General features: G+C 42.6%; 1 protein-coding gene across 1 annotated transcript in view; it reads left to right on the top strand.

Moving 5' to 3' along the window:
- Nucleotides 1-6,106: 6,106 nt before the first annotated feature.
- LEMD1 (LEM domain containing 1) overlaps nt 6,107-15,031 on the top strand; it is a 23,471-nt gene continuing 14,546 nt past the window's right edge. Inside the window, 4 exon segments of the mRNA XM_007470722.1 lie at nt 6,107-6,188; nt 6,751-6,782; nt 6,784-6,877; nt 10,311-10,381. Coding sequence (XP_007470784.1) covers nt 6,107-6,188; nt 6,751-6,782; nt 6,784-6,877; nt 10,311-10,381 — 279 coding nt within the window.

Raw genomic sequence — 15,031 nt, 5'->3', positions numbered from 1 at the left:
ATCCCCATCACTACTCCAGGTCTTTGTTTATGATGTGTCTGTCCTTGCCTGTAATGCCCATCCTCCTACTTCTGCGTGTCCAGAATTTACTTGTTCGGTATGTCCCACTCCGAGTTCCACCTGCTCCAGGAAGCCCTCCCTGAACACCTCCCACCCCTGACCAGGGGTGATTTTTTTTCTCTGCTTCTGAAATTCTACAGCGTTTATGGGTGCTGTGTTGGTATCTGATTATGAACTTTGACTTCTTACCTTTTATCTTACGTGTTTTTTGTTTGTTTCTCCATTTAGAACGTAATCCCTTTGAGAACAAAAACCACATTTTAGATGTCTTTCTATTGTCCACAGATTATCCAAAGTTTCTTGCACTTGGGTTATGCACAATAAATCTCCCTGTACAGGACCTATAGGGTACCAGAAAGGGAGCCCTCAAGATAATAATTTGTCAGCATCTAAGGGTTGCTTTGTCTTCGTAACAGGACTAGAAGATAGATCCATCCTGGTTTTAAGAAGGAGCACAGAGAACAGGGTAGATGGGTAGCTTCCTAACTTGGAGTAGCCGCGAAATTCTGCCTTTAAAGGCAATCCTCGTAGGAGCCCAATATGTAAAGCTGGCACGGGTGGAGTAGTTGTGGCTGCCCTGGAGTGGGGCTGTCCTGTGCCCCCCACCCCTCCATGGCAGGTTAGAGGAAATCTTGGGGCTGGAGTATCATAGCTTAAAAACCACTAGGGAAGATCACGTCTTATGGGACTTCACATAAGCAGCATTTACTAATTTGGGTGCTAAAAGAAGAAACTGTATGCACTCAATCTTATTGAAAGCATATTTGCTGTTGTGCTTATAAAATGGCAATTAAGCGACTTTCTTCTCTTTGTTTCACACAAATTTGGTTTTGTTTTTTTTCCATTAACCTTGTTCATGCCTTATTCTCTTGAGAAGATGCTTCTGCCAGAGCCCTCACTGCATTTGATTAAACAATCCGTTCACTCCTCTGTTGTCCCCATTAAACAGGCGGCTCCTTGAAAGCAGACACTCTGCTTTATACAACTGCTCATCTTCAGTCTTAGCAGGGTGCCAGGTGTGTAGTAGGTGCTCAGTCACTGAACTCCCAAGGGATCTGACTCTCTAGTTACACAACCACCTCTCAATGAGCCAGGCCCAGCTTGTGGCCTCCGTGGAAGATCCACGTGGGATCTTAGTGTGGCGTGGCTTTCTCCTGCTGCTCAGCCTGAGACTGAGCTGAGCCACACTACCCTCCCCTCCCCTGCTCCCCTCTTCCCCTGCCCGACTGTCACGGGCTCTGAGAATACTAGTTAATTTTAATATTAGCCTAGGAAAGATTAATTAGGAAGGCAAATTTGCTCTTAAAAGTGTAATTAACTCCAAAGCCAAATAGAAGAGAGCTATGGATTATCTGCATTGCTGCTGCCTTAAAGTAGTGTGGAGAATCAAGGGCTGACTAAATGAGCACAGAATAATTTTTTAAGTGTCAGTGCTGTGTCGACTAAACTCCAGATAGTTCCTCGTGAAGCGGGCTCATGGCTGAGACAAAAGATTTAGACTGAGGTGGTGCCTGTGCAAGTGAGACAAAGAGGAAACCTCCAATCAGACATCCTGTCTGGGCTGTTCCAGCTCCTAAATCATTCACAAATCATGTGTCTTCCTCTCTTGTCCTCCCACAGACTGGCCTGGTCCAGGTCTGAGTCAACTCTTTTCTGGACTATTGCAATAACTCCCCCAAGTAGCCTCCAGACTCTGCCCTACCAACTCATTCTCCACTCAGAATCAAACTGAAATTGTATCAAATGCATAAACACATGGTCCTCTACCTAGTGTCAAACATAAATTTGGTCATGCCATGTGCCACTTACAAACTTCCAAATGTGCCTAGAGGTGATTAAGTCCTTAGCCTGGCCCACAGAACTCTTCATAAAGTGGCCAGACCTGTCCACCTGGTTGATTTCCCTCTCACTCATCACATCCTAGAATGACTGTCCCCAGCCCCCTTGTTACAGGGCAAACTACTGTTCATTCTGGAAGTCTAAGCCCAAATGAAACTTTCAACCCTTAGAACCTTCCAATTCTGGGTTCCTGGAGCACTCTGTTAACAGCTTATCTTATTTTCTTGTAGTTATTTGCTTTCCTTTCTCTTTAAGGAAATAAGCTCCTTAAAAGAAGGACTGTAGCTTTTGTATCTTTGTATTCTCTTCTTTCTCCCCTAATTTAGGCCAAGCATAAAGTCTGTCCCATAGGAGATGATCAATAAATATTTGTTGAAATAAATTGGTCAGTTAATGGTTTCAACAATGATGCCAACTGGATTAGCTCACTGAAACTCAAACTTCCTTCTTTCTCCCCCAGTCAATAGTTAAGTACAGCTTGAAATATCTGGGGAAATGCCTCAGTTCTCCATTTCCTTGTACCTGCCTAGCTGAGGTTCAGAGGTCGGGAGGAAAGTTTCAGGAGACTGCAAGCGATGCATTCAGCCTGACAGCTGCGGATCTCTGCTTTAGTTGATTTCCCCCTTTGCAAATGGTTATTGGCAATTGAAACTGCAAATCTACTATCTGCTCCCCTATGTAAATTGCATTTACATCTAAATTGTTCATTCTTCCAAAGGATGGGGTTAGTAAATAACAGCAGATTCGACTTGAGGAGAGGAAATTGTGCCCCATGTCAAACCTGAGACTGAAGTGACATCTGCCTTTTACTATTTCCGTTATTTCAGTTTAATAACAGCATGTGGCATTAAGGGAAAAGAAATTGGATCTACATTTTAATGAAAGGAGGAAGCTCTCAGGGTTTAGATACCTTATCATGTTGAATACCTAGTCAATTGGCAATTAAAACTTGTTTCCCTGGAGAAATGGAATAAAACATCTTTGCAGCCGTGGAGAGGATAAAACAAAAAACAAGCTAATGACCAGGACTTCACAGATAAAACCAAGGGAAACCGGTGCTATAAACATCAAAACCAAGTATTTCAGGATACTGCAGAGTACAGGAATTCTCAAACAGAATAACACTGAGAATAGAATCATGGATATGCCAGTGGGAACCTCAAGAGAATAACTTCAGATAGAATGGTTTGCAAATAATAGGGGGCTCAACCCAATCAGATCATCTGATTGAATCCTTTGTCAACCTAGCTTGGTTTTAAACCCCACAGGCCTGACCAAGAAAATATTTTAGAAATGCCAGTTTCATCCCAATAGTCTGTTTAAATGGAAGCAGTCCCACCTGCTGGCTGCTTTTTTGTTGAAAGCAGTTCTGGGAAATGTGGATAAAAGCTTGTGCATCCTAATAACCCAAGCCTATCATTTGTTTGCTTTGATTGAAACAAATGTGTCAATTTTCAAAGTCTTTGTTTGGTAAATCCAGTGTTCAGATCTTGGCAAATGTTTTCGTCGCATGTTTGTTTGGAAACCGATGCTCTATTCAGAAACTCTAGAGCCATAGCCCTTGGAACCACAGCCTGGGATCACCCAATGAGGCCCCCTGACTATGCATGCAAAGATGGTCAGTCCTTTCCCAGTATCTGGAAAGTGTTGAAATAATAGACTCCCATGGGCAAGTGTAAATGGGATGGAGCCTCCTAAGAAACAGACTGGATGTAGGATTTTTCTGAGGGTAGGGCTCGTGAAAAATTAGAACAACGGAAAACATCCATATAGTACTTACTATGTGCCAAGCACTTTATGTGTATTATAACTCAGTGAATCCACATAACAGCCCTGTGAGATAGGTACAGTTTTCATCCCCATTACAGACGAAGTAAAGGAGACACAGTGAGGTTAGTAACTTACCCCATCCAATGTCACCCAGCCGGTAAGAGACAGACCTGGGATTTGACTCTAGCCAGGCTGGCTCCACTGTCCCCTTAACCCCTTCCAGTGATTTCCTCCTATCTCTGGTATTTAATGAAAGCATTGTGTTCTCACAAAGTTGTATTGTCTTGCATAATTGTTCTTAAAATCTTAGCAGTCTTTTTTGAAATACCCAAGCTAATTGTCTGAGGGATTTTCCTTAAACAAAATAAAGCAACAATAACAAAAACTAGCCTCTGCAATGTGGATAATAATATCTGTGCTGGAGGTCTTACAGAAGTGTGCCGAGGATAAAATGAGATGATATGAGAGTGCTTTGAAAAGGCCAAAGCCATCAAAATTCTGCGACATATTATTATCTATCTATAGTCTATACTGATTCTTATTCCTACATGAGCAGTTCCTTAACAAGTTAATATGGGTTTCTGCCACTTTCTTTTGTCCCCTAGAGTAATATGGCCAAATTACCCAACTACTACTGTAAGTCTTTTGATAATGGCCTAGTCACTTGAGTCTGTCTGATTTCTCCTTTATCTTCCCAGTTTCTTGGCACCATTTAGTTTGGTAGCAGCTCCTTCTTACTCCCTGTGCATAATGATAACTTCTCTGTGTCTCTTGACATTTTACTATGGCAGTCTGCCTGTGAAGTCAACCAGTGCCTCCTTCTGTTTGAACTCAGGTTAAATTAATCATCTGACTTTCACATCAGTCTGTTGCCATGGGGCTTCTGATGTCACACTGTCAGTATTATGATTACCATAATACCTAACAGTCAAAAAGGGATTGGTTGCTAGTGGAAACCCTTGGGTGAAACTCACACAGTTTTAGTAACCAACCCAACTGCATAGACTTTAGACAACCATGGGTAAATGGGTAAGTGGATTAGTCATTCAGTTGGATTCCATTTGAATATTTTTCTTCCATATGTGTGTTCCCTTTAAGCAATTGTCTAGTGTCACTTGAAACTGATGAGGGCTCTTTTGGAGGTTATTTTTGGGAAGGTGGTGAAACAACAGACAGCTGTTCTTGGGAACAAGTGTCATAGGATCTGCCTAAGCTAGCTTCCAGTTAAAAAAAAAGTCTGAGGTGCATTGTCCTTTTCCTTCATAACATTAGGTTGTTTACTAGTGGCCTGAAAGTGTCAGTTCAGCTTCCCAAACACATAGGAAAGAAGGAAACTTACATTTACTAAGAACCTACTGTGTGCCAGAATGTGACTCTGGTCAAAGTATAGCTTTAAGGTGGAGAACTGGTAAGCTACGTGTTCTTGAACAACCCTGTTATACGCGACAATTCGCAGCTTTTTCCAGCTTGTATACAATGTTCTTCCTAATCGGACATTGACTGCCCACCAATAAAGGCAAAGTCAGCACTTAAAATTGGTCCAGATCCTCCTATGCTGAGTAATTGTCTTGCAGTCATTTTCAGTGCACTATTAAAAGACTGGAAACATAATAGAAACGAGGTACAATAAATAAACTCCTGAATTAAAAGGTTTGACAAATGCGTCTGTCTTTTTAGGATCTTGTTAAGTAGGTGGAGGGGTCACTTTTAGGGGATAAAGGGATCAACGGAATAAAACTGATTGAACTTGAGGCTGTGAAGATTTGGAAAGCCATATCAAGACTTGCCTAAATCTATATAAATCAATTTGTGTGCCAGAGAATGAATAGCTGACTTTTTTCAAATGCCAATTCAGCAATTACAAAGTCTGCTGGCGGTTAATTAAAAACTACCATCTCATTATGTTCAGAGTTAAATTACAAGTGTGAAAAGACTACTGTTTGCAATAACTGAATGCTCTGTACTCTCTGTGCTCTCATCAAAAGGCAGGCAGGGATAAATAACTTTTATTTAACTCACTGGAAAATCTCTCTCAGCTCTTTCATGTTTAATTAACTTCTTCCCAGAGCTTGGGTCTTAACTTAGAGTTCCTAAGCAGTAATGGAAATATTTGTTCACTTTGTGCAGAAGATTTTTCTTCCATTAGTTGAGTAGAAAAGTTAGAAATAATTGAACCCCAAAGACACTGGGAAAAGTGACACCCATCCAAAGATTTTCATTGAGGCCACTCCAGGAGAGATTTATGACAGAAAAACGGCAGAAAATGGTGATTTTTGCTTCATTGCCTGGGTGCCTTCAAGACTGGGGATCTGGGGTCGTAAACACTTCTGTGGACTGGTCAAGTTTTAGTTCTCATTTGTAAGTCTGTCTTAAGGAACTTAATGTTTTGCTATTTCAAGGATTCCACTGTCAGAAAAGAGACCAAACTTTTATCACCATGGTGGATGTGAAGTGTCTGAGTGACGATGAATTACAGAACGAACTTGACAAGTTTGGATTTTCACCTGGCCCAATACTACGTACGTATGCAGCAAGTATTAGAGACTACTCAATGATTACCTATAAGCTACCTCCAAAGATTGAAAATTATTTACAGTGGAAGGAACCTATGCAATAAAAACCATTAAAATAGAAATAGGAAAAAAATTTAAAACCCAGCTCTTTCTCACAGATTAGTAAATTTGGTGCCAAAGAGGAAGGATTGTTTTTTTTTACAACAGTGAAACACCAGTTACTCTTGATTATATCACCCTGGGCTCTTTTTGCATTTCTAGTATGTGCACTGTGTTAACTGTTTATGTGCTTACTGTCCATATTTCCCGTAGATAGGATGTACAACTTCGTCTGTCTTGTTCCCCGATGTACCCAATGCCTGACTCCGTGGCCAATCCACAGAGGCCCCACCTTAAGTGAAGGAAAGGAGTGAGTTGAGTAGTTGTGGGGTCTACCTTATTGTAAAAGCCATAATTAGCCAATAATGTAAGATACAAGAATAAGGACCTGAACTGTGAAATATTTTGAATCCAGTGAGATCACATACACAAACAGAGCAACTTAACTGCTCTCCACATTCCTCCTCAGCTTCCACCAGAAAAGTGTATGAAAGGAAGTTAGTTAGTGCAATTGTTGGTCTCAACTCCCTGTGCATCACCCGAGATGAACGGACCCAGAGAACTGGACAGAGCTCAGGACTTTGATGACAGTGAAGGTACCTTCAGAAGCTGTACTGTAGATAGCAGCTGTGCGCTTACTCATACCTTGTCCGGCATGATTTATGCAGCTTTAAATGGTAGGCAGGGTGACCTGTGAAATATCCCTATGGGCTCTTTGCACACAGAGCCTGGAAAATAGGCCCTCGGGCTGCAAAGGGAATCTGTTAACTCCATGTCTATATTCATGCCAGTGCCTCAGTGGGGCAGACTGTCAGGGGAAGGACTGGTCATTCTGCACGTTCTCTTAGTAAACAGAGCCAGCTCTGTGTTTGATTTCTAAAACCGGAAGTTCCTACAGGTGATTTCCAGGTCTCTTTTGAGGTCTCAACCTCTGCTTTGCCTCAATCAATAAATTTGACAATGATTTTCTTCGGATTAAACGATTGCACATCCATTAAGAAATATGAACTAGGGACTTCCCTGGTGGTGCAGTGGTTAAGAATCCACCTGCCAATACAGGGGACACAGGTTTGAGCCCTGGTCCGGGAAGATCCCACATGCCGTGGAGCAACTAAGCCTGTGCGCCACAACAAATGAGCCTGCGCTCTAGAGCCCACAAGCTGCAACTACTGAGCCCACGTACCACAACTACTGAAGCCTGCGCGCCTAAAGCCCGTGCTCCGCAACAAGAGAAGCCAACCACACTGAGTAGCCCGCACACTGCAACGAAGAGCAGCCCCCGCTTGCCGCAACTAGAGAAAGCCCGCACGCAGCAACAAAGACCCAACACAGCCAAAAATAAAATATAAATAATTTAAAAAAAAATTTTTTTTAAAAAGAAATATGAACTAGGTTGCACCTCCCCAAACTCCTCCTGTGCCTACTGCCTTCCTGATTTAATGGGGGCTGACCACAGCTGGTCTCTTCCAGGTCCCAGGGAGGGAGGGAGTGGTGAACTCTGGGATCCGTGGGTTTCCCTTTCAGTGGCCCCTGCCCCAGGTGCACCGTTCTCCTGCAGGGGTGTCCAGTTTGGGCTCTTAGGGGTGGGCTTGAAGATTCCCACAACGCATTCCGAGGCTCTTTCATCCAATAAATATTTATTAGGAGTCCTATGTGAGCCACAGTAAAATAACAGAAACTATCACTTATTGAAGGCCATCAGTGCATTTCTGGCCTAACAGGCATTATCTCATTTAACCTTCACAATACTTAGCTGGAGTTCAGACAGGCCAGGTGACTGGCCCAACATCATATAGCTAGGAAGTAGCCCCCAAAGATAAGCTTCCATTAGAATGTGCCCTGAAGAGTAAGGCCCATCTGTCTTCATTACCGCCACATGTCCAGGTCCTAGAACAGTACTAGGCACATAGCAGGAATTCACATATATTGAATATACTGTGACAGAAAAGTGACAGAACTGAGATTTGAACCCGGGTCTGGCTGTCATAATTATGCTCTTTCTACCACATACTCTATACTTTTCTCATAATTTCTATTATGAGGATGAACATATGACATTTTTGTCCATGTCCGGACAAAAAATGGCAGTTTCGTATAGCTCAAATTAAGAGCTAAACAAACAATGTAAGTGCCTGGGGCCCTCTGAAAAATCCCCTGTAATGCCTGGTATTGGTGGTGGCGCAGGCACTGAGAGCTTTCCCCGAGAGTCTGGCATGGCCTCATTTGGAAATGGCAGCAGAGTTTGGGGACAGACCCCAATGGCCCCTGAGCAGAACAGTTAGCATGGGGGTACCTCAAGGCAAGTGGCGAGCCCAGACCCTTTCTGGATGTGGGATGCGTTCAAAGTCTTGACCCAGACCTGGAGCTGCCTCTGTTCCCTGCCAAAGATACGAGCTGAGGGGACTAGACCAGCCCTCTGATGAAAAGCAGTGTCAGACTAGAAGATGCCAGAGAGGAAGGCTTGTATACTCACTGCTCACAACTGCCCAGGACTGCAGGTCAGACCTGCACAAGCAAGCTGTTGTGGTCTCAAGCCATGCTGGTTCCCAGCATGTAGCCCTCCAAAGAGGTGCATTTATGCGAGGGCTAGGAGAAAGCTGGCCCTTCGGTTTGCAAGCTTTGCTATTGCTTTAGACTGTCTACCTGATGCTAGCCACCTGCGGGCAATCAGATCAGAGGGGGAAGCTCTGGTTCAGTCTTACTCTTGTAATGCTATTCTGCAACGTCAATGGCCGGTGGTTAATACAAACAGAAAACCTGCTTCTCAAGGTCAGGTCTGAAATGAATGTTTGAATCTGCTCGTTGAGGACCCTCAATAAGACCCTAGTGCCATTAGAATGGAGGGGTTGTCATGGAACTCATGGGATCTTGTGGAATTCAGCCTTGGGCATTTCACAGAGACATCCAGGCCTGGGGTGGGGTTGTGGTGGAGGGGCAGGGCAGTTCCAGACCTGAGGCTGAGCATTAGGTCATCCAAACAATGGGTAGATTCGATTTTTCTCATTTTTCACTCATTGTTTTGTCACTAGGTGGACATAGTGTTAATGATCTCACCTCTTTTCAAACTTCCCAAATATCTGTGACATGAAGAACTCATTTAAAATCCCCTGCATTAGGGCTTCTCTGGTGGCGCAGTGGTTGGGAATCCGCCTGCCAATGCAGGAGGCATGGGTTCGAGTCCTGGTCCGGGAGGATCCCACATGCCGCGGAGCAGCTAGGCCCGTGCGCCACAACTGCTGAGCCTGCCCTCCAGAGCCCACATGCCACAACTACTGAGCACGCATGCCACAATAACTGAAGCCACGTGCCTAGAGCCCGTGCTCTGCAACAGGAGAAGCCACCGCAATGAGAGGCCTGTGCACCACAAGGAACAGTGGCCCCTGTTCACCGCAACTGGAGAAAGCCTGTGCGCAGCAAAGAGGACCCAATGCACCAAAAAATAAAAATAAATAAATTAATAAAATCCCCTGCATTAAAACCTCTGCTGAATGTCCAACAGCACACAACTGCTCCAAGTTTATCAAAATGCTTCACAGACTGAAGCCGAGGGTTGATTAACAACCTTTTCTGCTCCTGGCGGTTCCCCTGATTTTAAAGCCTTTTTGCACAGGTTTGGCCTTCCCTCCCCTGGATGCTTCTTGGGATACAGAAGAAATCCTCCTGCCCTATCTTGACAATCAGGGATGCATGAGGCTTACAGCTGCTTTGAAGGGGCAATGACTAGACTAAAAACGCACCCAGATGAGCAGCCAGCTCAGGCTCTGAGATGTATTTCTCTCAGAGGCATACAAATGTGACAGCCTCCCTGCTAGAAGCCCTCCCTGTGCTCCCAGGGGGAAGGCCTGTGTGTTCCACAAAGTCTACTGCAGAAATGCTTTTTTCCATCAGAAAGGCAAAGTGAATTTTCTCCCCCTCACAAAAATCTTTTGCCCTACAATTGAGAGAATTCACTCCTATCATTGGTGTGTATTCCCTTTGCTAGCTCATATGTTCTCATGGCCTATTTTCCTTTTGTTTCCCATGATCCAGAGCTTAATGCCACTATCATTTTGAAAGGAAATATCATATTCTCATCAGAAAAAAGCAAGGGACCCAAAAAAGTATGTACAATTCTAATGCATGAATACTTTTACACATATATTAAATATAGAAAATAGCACTTTTCACGTGTATCAAGAAGGGAAATAGAGAGTCACTACATTCTGTTACAACGGTAAAATCCTAGTTTAAAACAGCTCATTTTAGTGAAGGTTTCTGTTTTCTGAAACTATTTCCACATTCTAGCATAGGACCCAGAGTCACAGTGTCCTCCTGCGCCATCTCCTCACCCTGAGATAGCCACCCTCTCTCCCCTCCAGCTGTTGTCCCCTCTCTCTCCTTTTGTCACCCGTGGTCTCATATAGACCCATGGTGAGCATGGAATAACTGTGAGTTCCTGTTCCCGTCTCTCTCTCTTTCTCCCGGACACTGTGGTCATTGAAGCACAAGGCCAGGTGTGTGAGAGTAACAGGTTTGGGTAAGCCCAGCTGGCTTAGGGACCCTGCCCTTCCACTTGCTAGTTGTGTGACCTTAACAGATCTAAGCCTCCCCTAGTGCAGTGCTTAATAGCAGCGCCTGCTTACAGGGTGGCTGGGAAGGGAAAGGCCAGTAACGCTCTCAGCCTTGGACCTGGCACATCATTAGCTCACATAATGAACTCCAGGTCATCAACTCTAGGGACCCTTTCTCAGTCTTCTGACCACTGTCCCTCCTTATTTAGAGACACCTGCTTTCTTCAATTTTGGCAGCTCTGTGTTCTCTTGGTTCTTGGTTCTACCCTCTTCCTGTTCCGTGCTGAGTCTTTGTCTTTTGGCCCCTAAAGAAGCTTGTGCCTGAGGTCTGTCTTCAGCCCTCTTCCCTTCCGCTCTGCATCATTTCCCTTGCTGTCTCCTCACTTCCCACCTCTATGTCGTGACTCCACATAGAACCTCCACACAGGACACCCCTCCTAGGCTTAGGCCTGCGTATCCAGTTGCCTTCTGTCCTGGAGAGCTCCTTCCTTCTCCTTCTCTTCCCCTCCTGCTTTCCCTCCTTCCCGCATTCACCCAACAAATGTTTGTCATCATGAGCATTTCAAAGATTAGATATATGTATTTATACTTCCCCCTGTGGTTATATTCCAGCACCTCACATTCAGGGTATCCAGGATCAAGCTCATTTTCACTCATACCAACCTGCATTTGTGGCCTCTGTTTATCCTGATGGCTTTACTGCCTTCCCACTGTCCAGGCTCAAAGCCTCCGAGTTGTCTTGGGATGCCACGCCCCTCAGCTCCTTAGGTATAAACAATCGCCAAGTCCCATGGATTAGAATCACGAGTTTTTTAAAAATTATCCCTCCTTCTCTTCCCACTGCTGCTATCTTAGCTTGCATTCAGCTACTTAAAAAAAATATTTTTTTTGAACAATTGCAAAATCCTCCAACTGGCCTCTTCCTCCAACTTTTCCCAATTCAGGTCCAAATCTATCAGCAGAGATTGAATCACATTATTAATTTGCCTGGAGACTTTACAACAAGAGGCAAACTTACTATGCACCATGAGGAGACACCAATGTCTCCTGTAACTTTATCTCCCTCATCGTCAGATCCAAACCATAATTACTTGTTTCTGCACCTCTCACACTTTCTTCCCACATGCCTTTGCCTCAACTGTTCTTTATGCCTGGAATTCCTTTCATTTTCCCACCCCCTCCCTATTTTTCTTCCTGTTAAAATACTGTGATCATTTAAGGAACGTCTCAAAGGCCAATCCTGTGCATCCCTTTACAGTTGCCTTTCATTCCCTTCATTGGCTGTCACGGGCTCTTGCACATAGTAGGATCCCAAAGCTCACCTCATCAAACACTCTAGTGACAAATAGGTTAAGTTTACAAATGTGATCTAGTATTTAAACTACTTGCTGAGTTTAAATACCAAATGAAAAGGAGCCCCCAAGTAAACACTCCTGCAGTACGCTCTAGCTTTAACTTCCCGTTTAAACATAATTGAAATTAGATGAAGGAATTCAGATATCTTATAAATTTTCTAAAAGGATTTTTTAAATCTTCTAAATGGCTCATTAAAGGAATCCTTTCCATTCATTAAGCCTCGTTTCCACAGAAAACCCTTTTGTATAGTTCCTGCAAAGACATTTACAGGAGAAACAGCAGCCTGAGTATTTAAAAATGCATCAGGTGGGACCAGTGCCCTTCAGTCTTTGCTTTACATAAACCCGAAATAAAACCACATCAATATTTTGAATTGGCAATAGAATTTAATAGAAAGTTTGTGATGGCATAAAATGTTTTGATCTGAAGGATTTACATAAGCCATTTTGATTCTCAGAAGGGCCCCAAGACATCTGTTCAACTTTAAATCTGAAAGTAAATGTAAATAAGCACTTAAATTTCCATGTAAAAGGTGGTAGAACATGTGTTTATTGAGACACTTGTCGAACACCATAGACTTTAATTACTTAAAAGCAGTGGTCTGTACCTAACAGTCCTCTAAGTACCTGCAAAGGTAGTATCTGCATTTCTTTGAAACACCAATGAACACACATTTTCCTCTCATTTTAGTAGGTTTCTAGTGGAATACAAACCACTTTGAGATTTGGATTATGTCGATTTCTGGACACTTTTTCATACTCTGTGTGTTTTATCAAGTCACATATATGGCCCATTTGATTTGGTGATTAAGACCACCAGAAAGCCAGGTCATTATTCTTTTTTAATTGTTTTTTTTTTTTTTCATCAGATAGACTCTAGACACAGCTTATGTTTCCACTGATGGAGGAGGAAGTTAAACCAATGTGTACAACTCAGGCTCTAAGTCCCCTTCCCCTAAAGAGGAAAAAAAAATAGGGTTTGGAGGCAGTAGGGAGGCAAAATAATCTACAACATCGAGGTTGCATAAAGTGGGGTTTAAGTAGGGTGACCATATAATTTATCATCCCAAACAGGATACTCTTGAGAATGAAAGGAGAATGTAAAATAGAGTAGTGATGACATATAATAAGAGTTATATAAATGCAATAAGTATTATCCTATCATTAATATTATTATTATATAAAAAGCATGATCTTTCATTATCTGCAATACAAAGCAATATAGTTTGTGAAAAATAATATAATGGAAATTGAATCTTTAGTATTGAACTCCCAAGTGCCATAGAATGTGATTTACAGGTGCCTACAGATATGTTTATATAGTTAAATACACAGATATAACTAAAGATTGTTCTCTGTGAGCGCCGTGTGTTGAATGAGGAAGACCAAGCTTTTAAAAACAGTCATATGTGCCCTCCCAGTATATAGGATTCCTTCTTCTCAATCTTAGGTTTAAATCCATCCCGTGCCCCTTTAAACATTTTTTTGAACAATTTATTTTGAGATAAGTTCAAACTTAGGGAAAGTTGCCAGAATAGTACATAGAATTCCCATATCCCAGATAATCTAATTGTTACCTTTTACCACACCTTTACCTTTACCTATTGTTACCTTTTACCACACTTTTTTTAAAATTTACAATGTTGTGTTAGTTTCAGGTGTACAGCACAGTGATTCAGTTATACATATATATATATATATATATATTCTTTTTCAGCTTCTTTTCCCTTATAGATTATTACAAAATATTGAGTATAGTTCCCTGTGCTATACAGTAGGTCCTTAGTGTGTGTGTGTTTGTGTGTGTGTGCGTGCATGCAGGTACCCTACCATTATGTCTTTCTGAACCACTGAGAGCAAACTGTAGACATGAAGCCCCTCAGCCTTCCAGCATGTATTCTGCTACCCCCCCAAAGGATACTTTCCCACATAACCACTGTATAACACTCCAAATAATGAAATTTACATTGATTTAATGCTAACATCCAATATTCAGACCCCATTCAGATTTCATCAACTGTTCCAATAATATCTTTTGCTTTCTGGTCCAAGGCCAATCCAGGAACATGTGTTGCCTTTAGTTGTCAGGTCTTTTCAGCCTCCTTCAGTCTGGAACAACAGTGCCTCAGTCTTTCCCTGTCAAATGCCCTTGACTGTTTTAAAGAGCATAGGCCTTTCATTCTGCAGGTGATTTTTCTGATTTTTCTTTTGACTATTCATAGAGGTCATGCATCCAGGCAGGAATTCCTCAGAAATGATGCTGTGCTCTTCTCATTCTGTTTCACCGCTGGTAATGTCAGCCTTAATCACCTGGAAAAGTTGGTGTCTCTCAGATTCCTCCATAAAGCCATCATTTTCCCCCTTGGAACGAAACAGTATTTTGTGGGGAGATATTCTGAAATGACACCTCATCAAACCTTATCCGTTAGCCCAGTACCCATGAGTGACTGCCTAATTCAACTTCCATCATCATGATGGCCCTTTGGAAGTTTCTATTTCTATTATTTCTTCTAAATTTATTAGTTGGTATTCTATTGTGAGGAAGACTTTCCCTTCACCCTCATTTATTTATTTATTTATTTGTTGGTTGGTTGGTTTGTTCATATGTCCGTTCCTTCCTTCATTCATTCATTCATACTAGTATGAGTTCATTGACTCTTCATTTCAGTGGTTGTATCTGTTGATATGATTATTTATCCTAATGCTCAATTTGTCCCAGATTTGGCTAGTGGGAGCCCTGGCAGTCCAGTGGTGAAGACTCCACGCTTCCACTGAAGGGGGCGTGGGTTCAATCCCTGGTCAGGGAACTAAGATGCCACATACCATGCGGCAAAAAAAAAAAAAA

This window comes from Lipotes vexillifer, unplaced genomic scaffold, assembly GCF_000442215.2.
Source record: "Lipotes vexillifer unplaced genomic scaffold, Lipotes_vexillifer_v1.1 scaffold1122, whole genome shotgun sequence".
In the NCBI taxonomy this organism is placed as follows: domain Eukaryota; kingdom Metazoa; phylum Chordata; class Mammalia; order Artiodactyla; family Lipotidae; genus Lipotes; species Lipotes vexillifer.
Note: the sequence above shows the minus strand (reverse complement) of the source record. Positions and strands in the feature narration are given on the sequence as shown.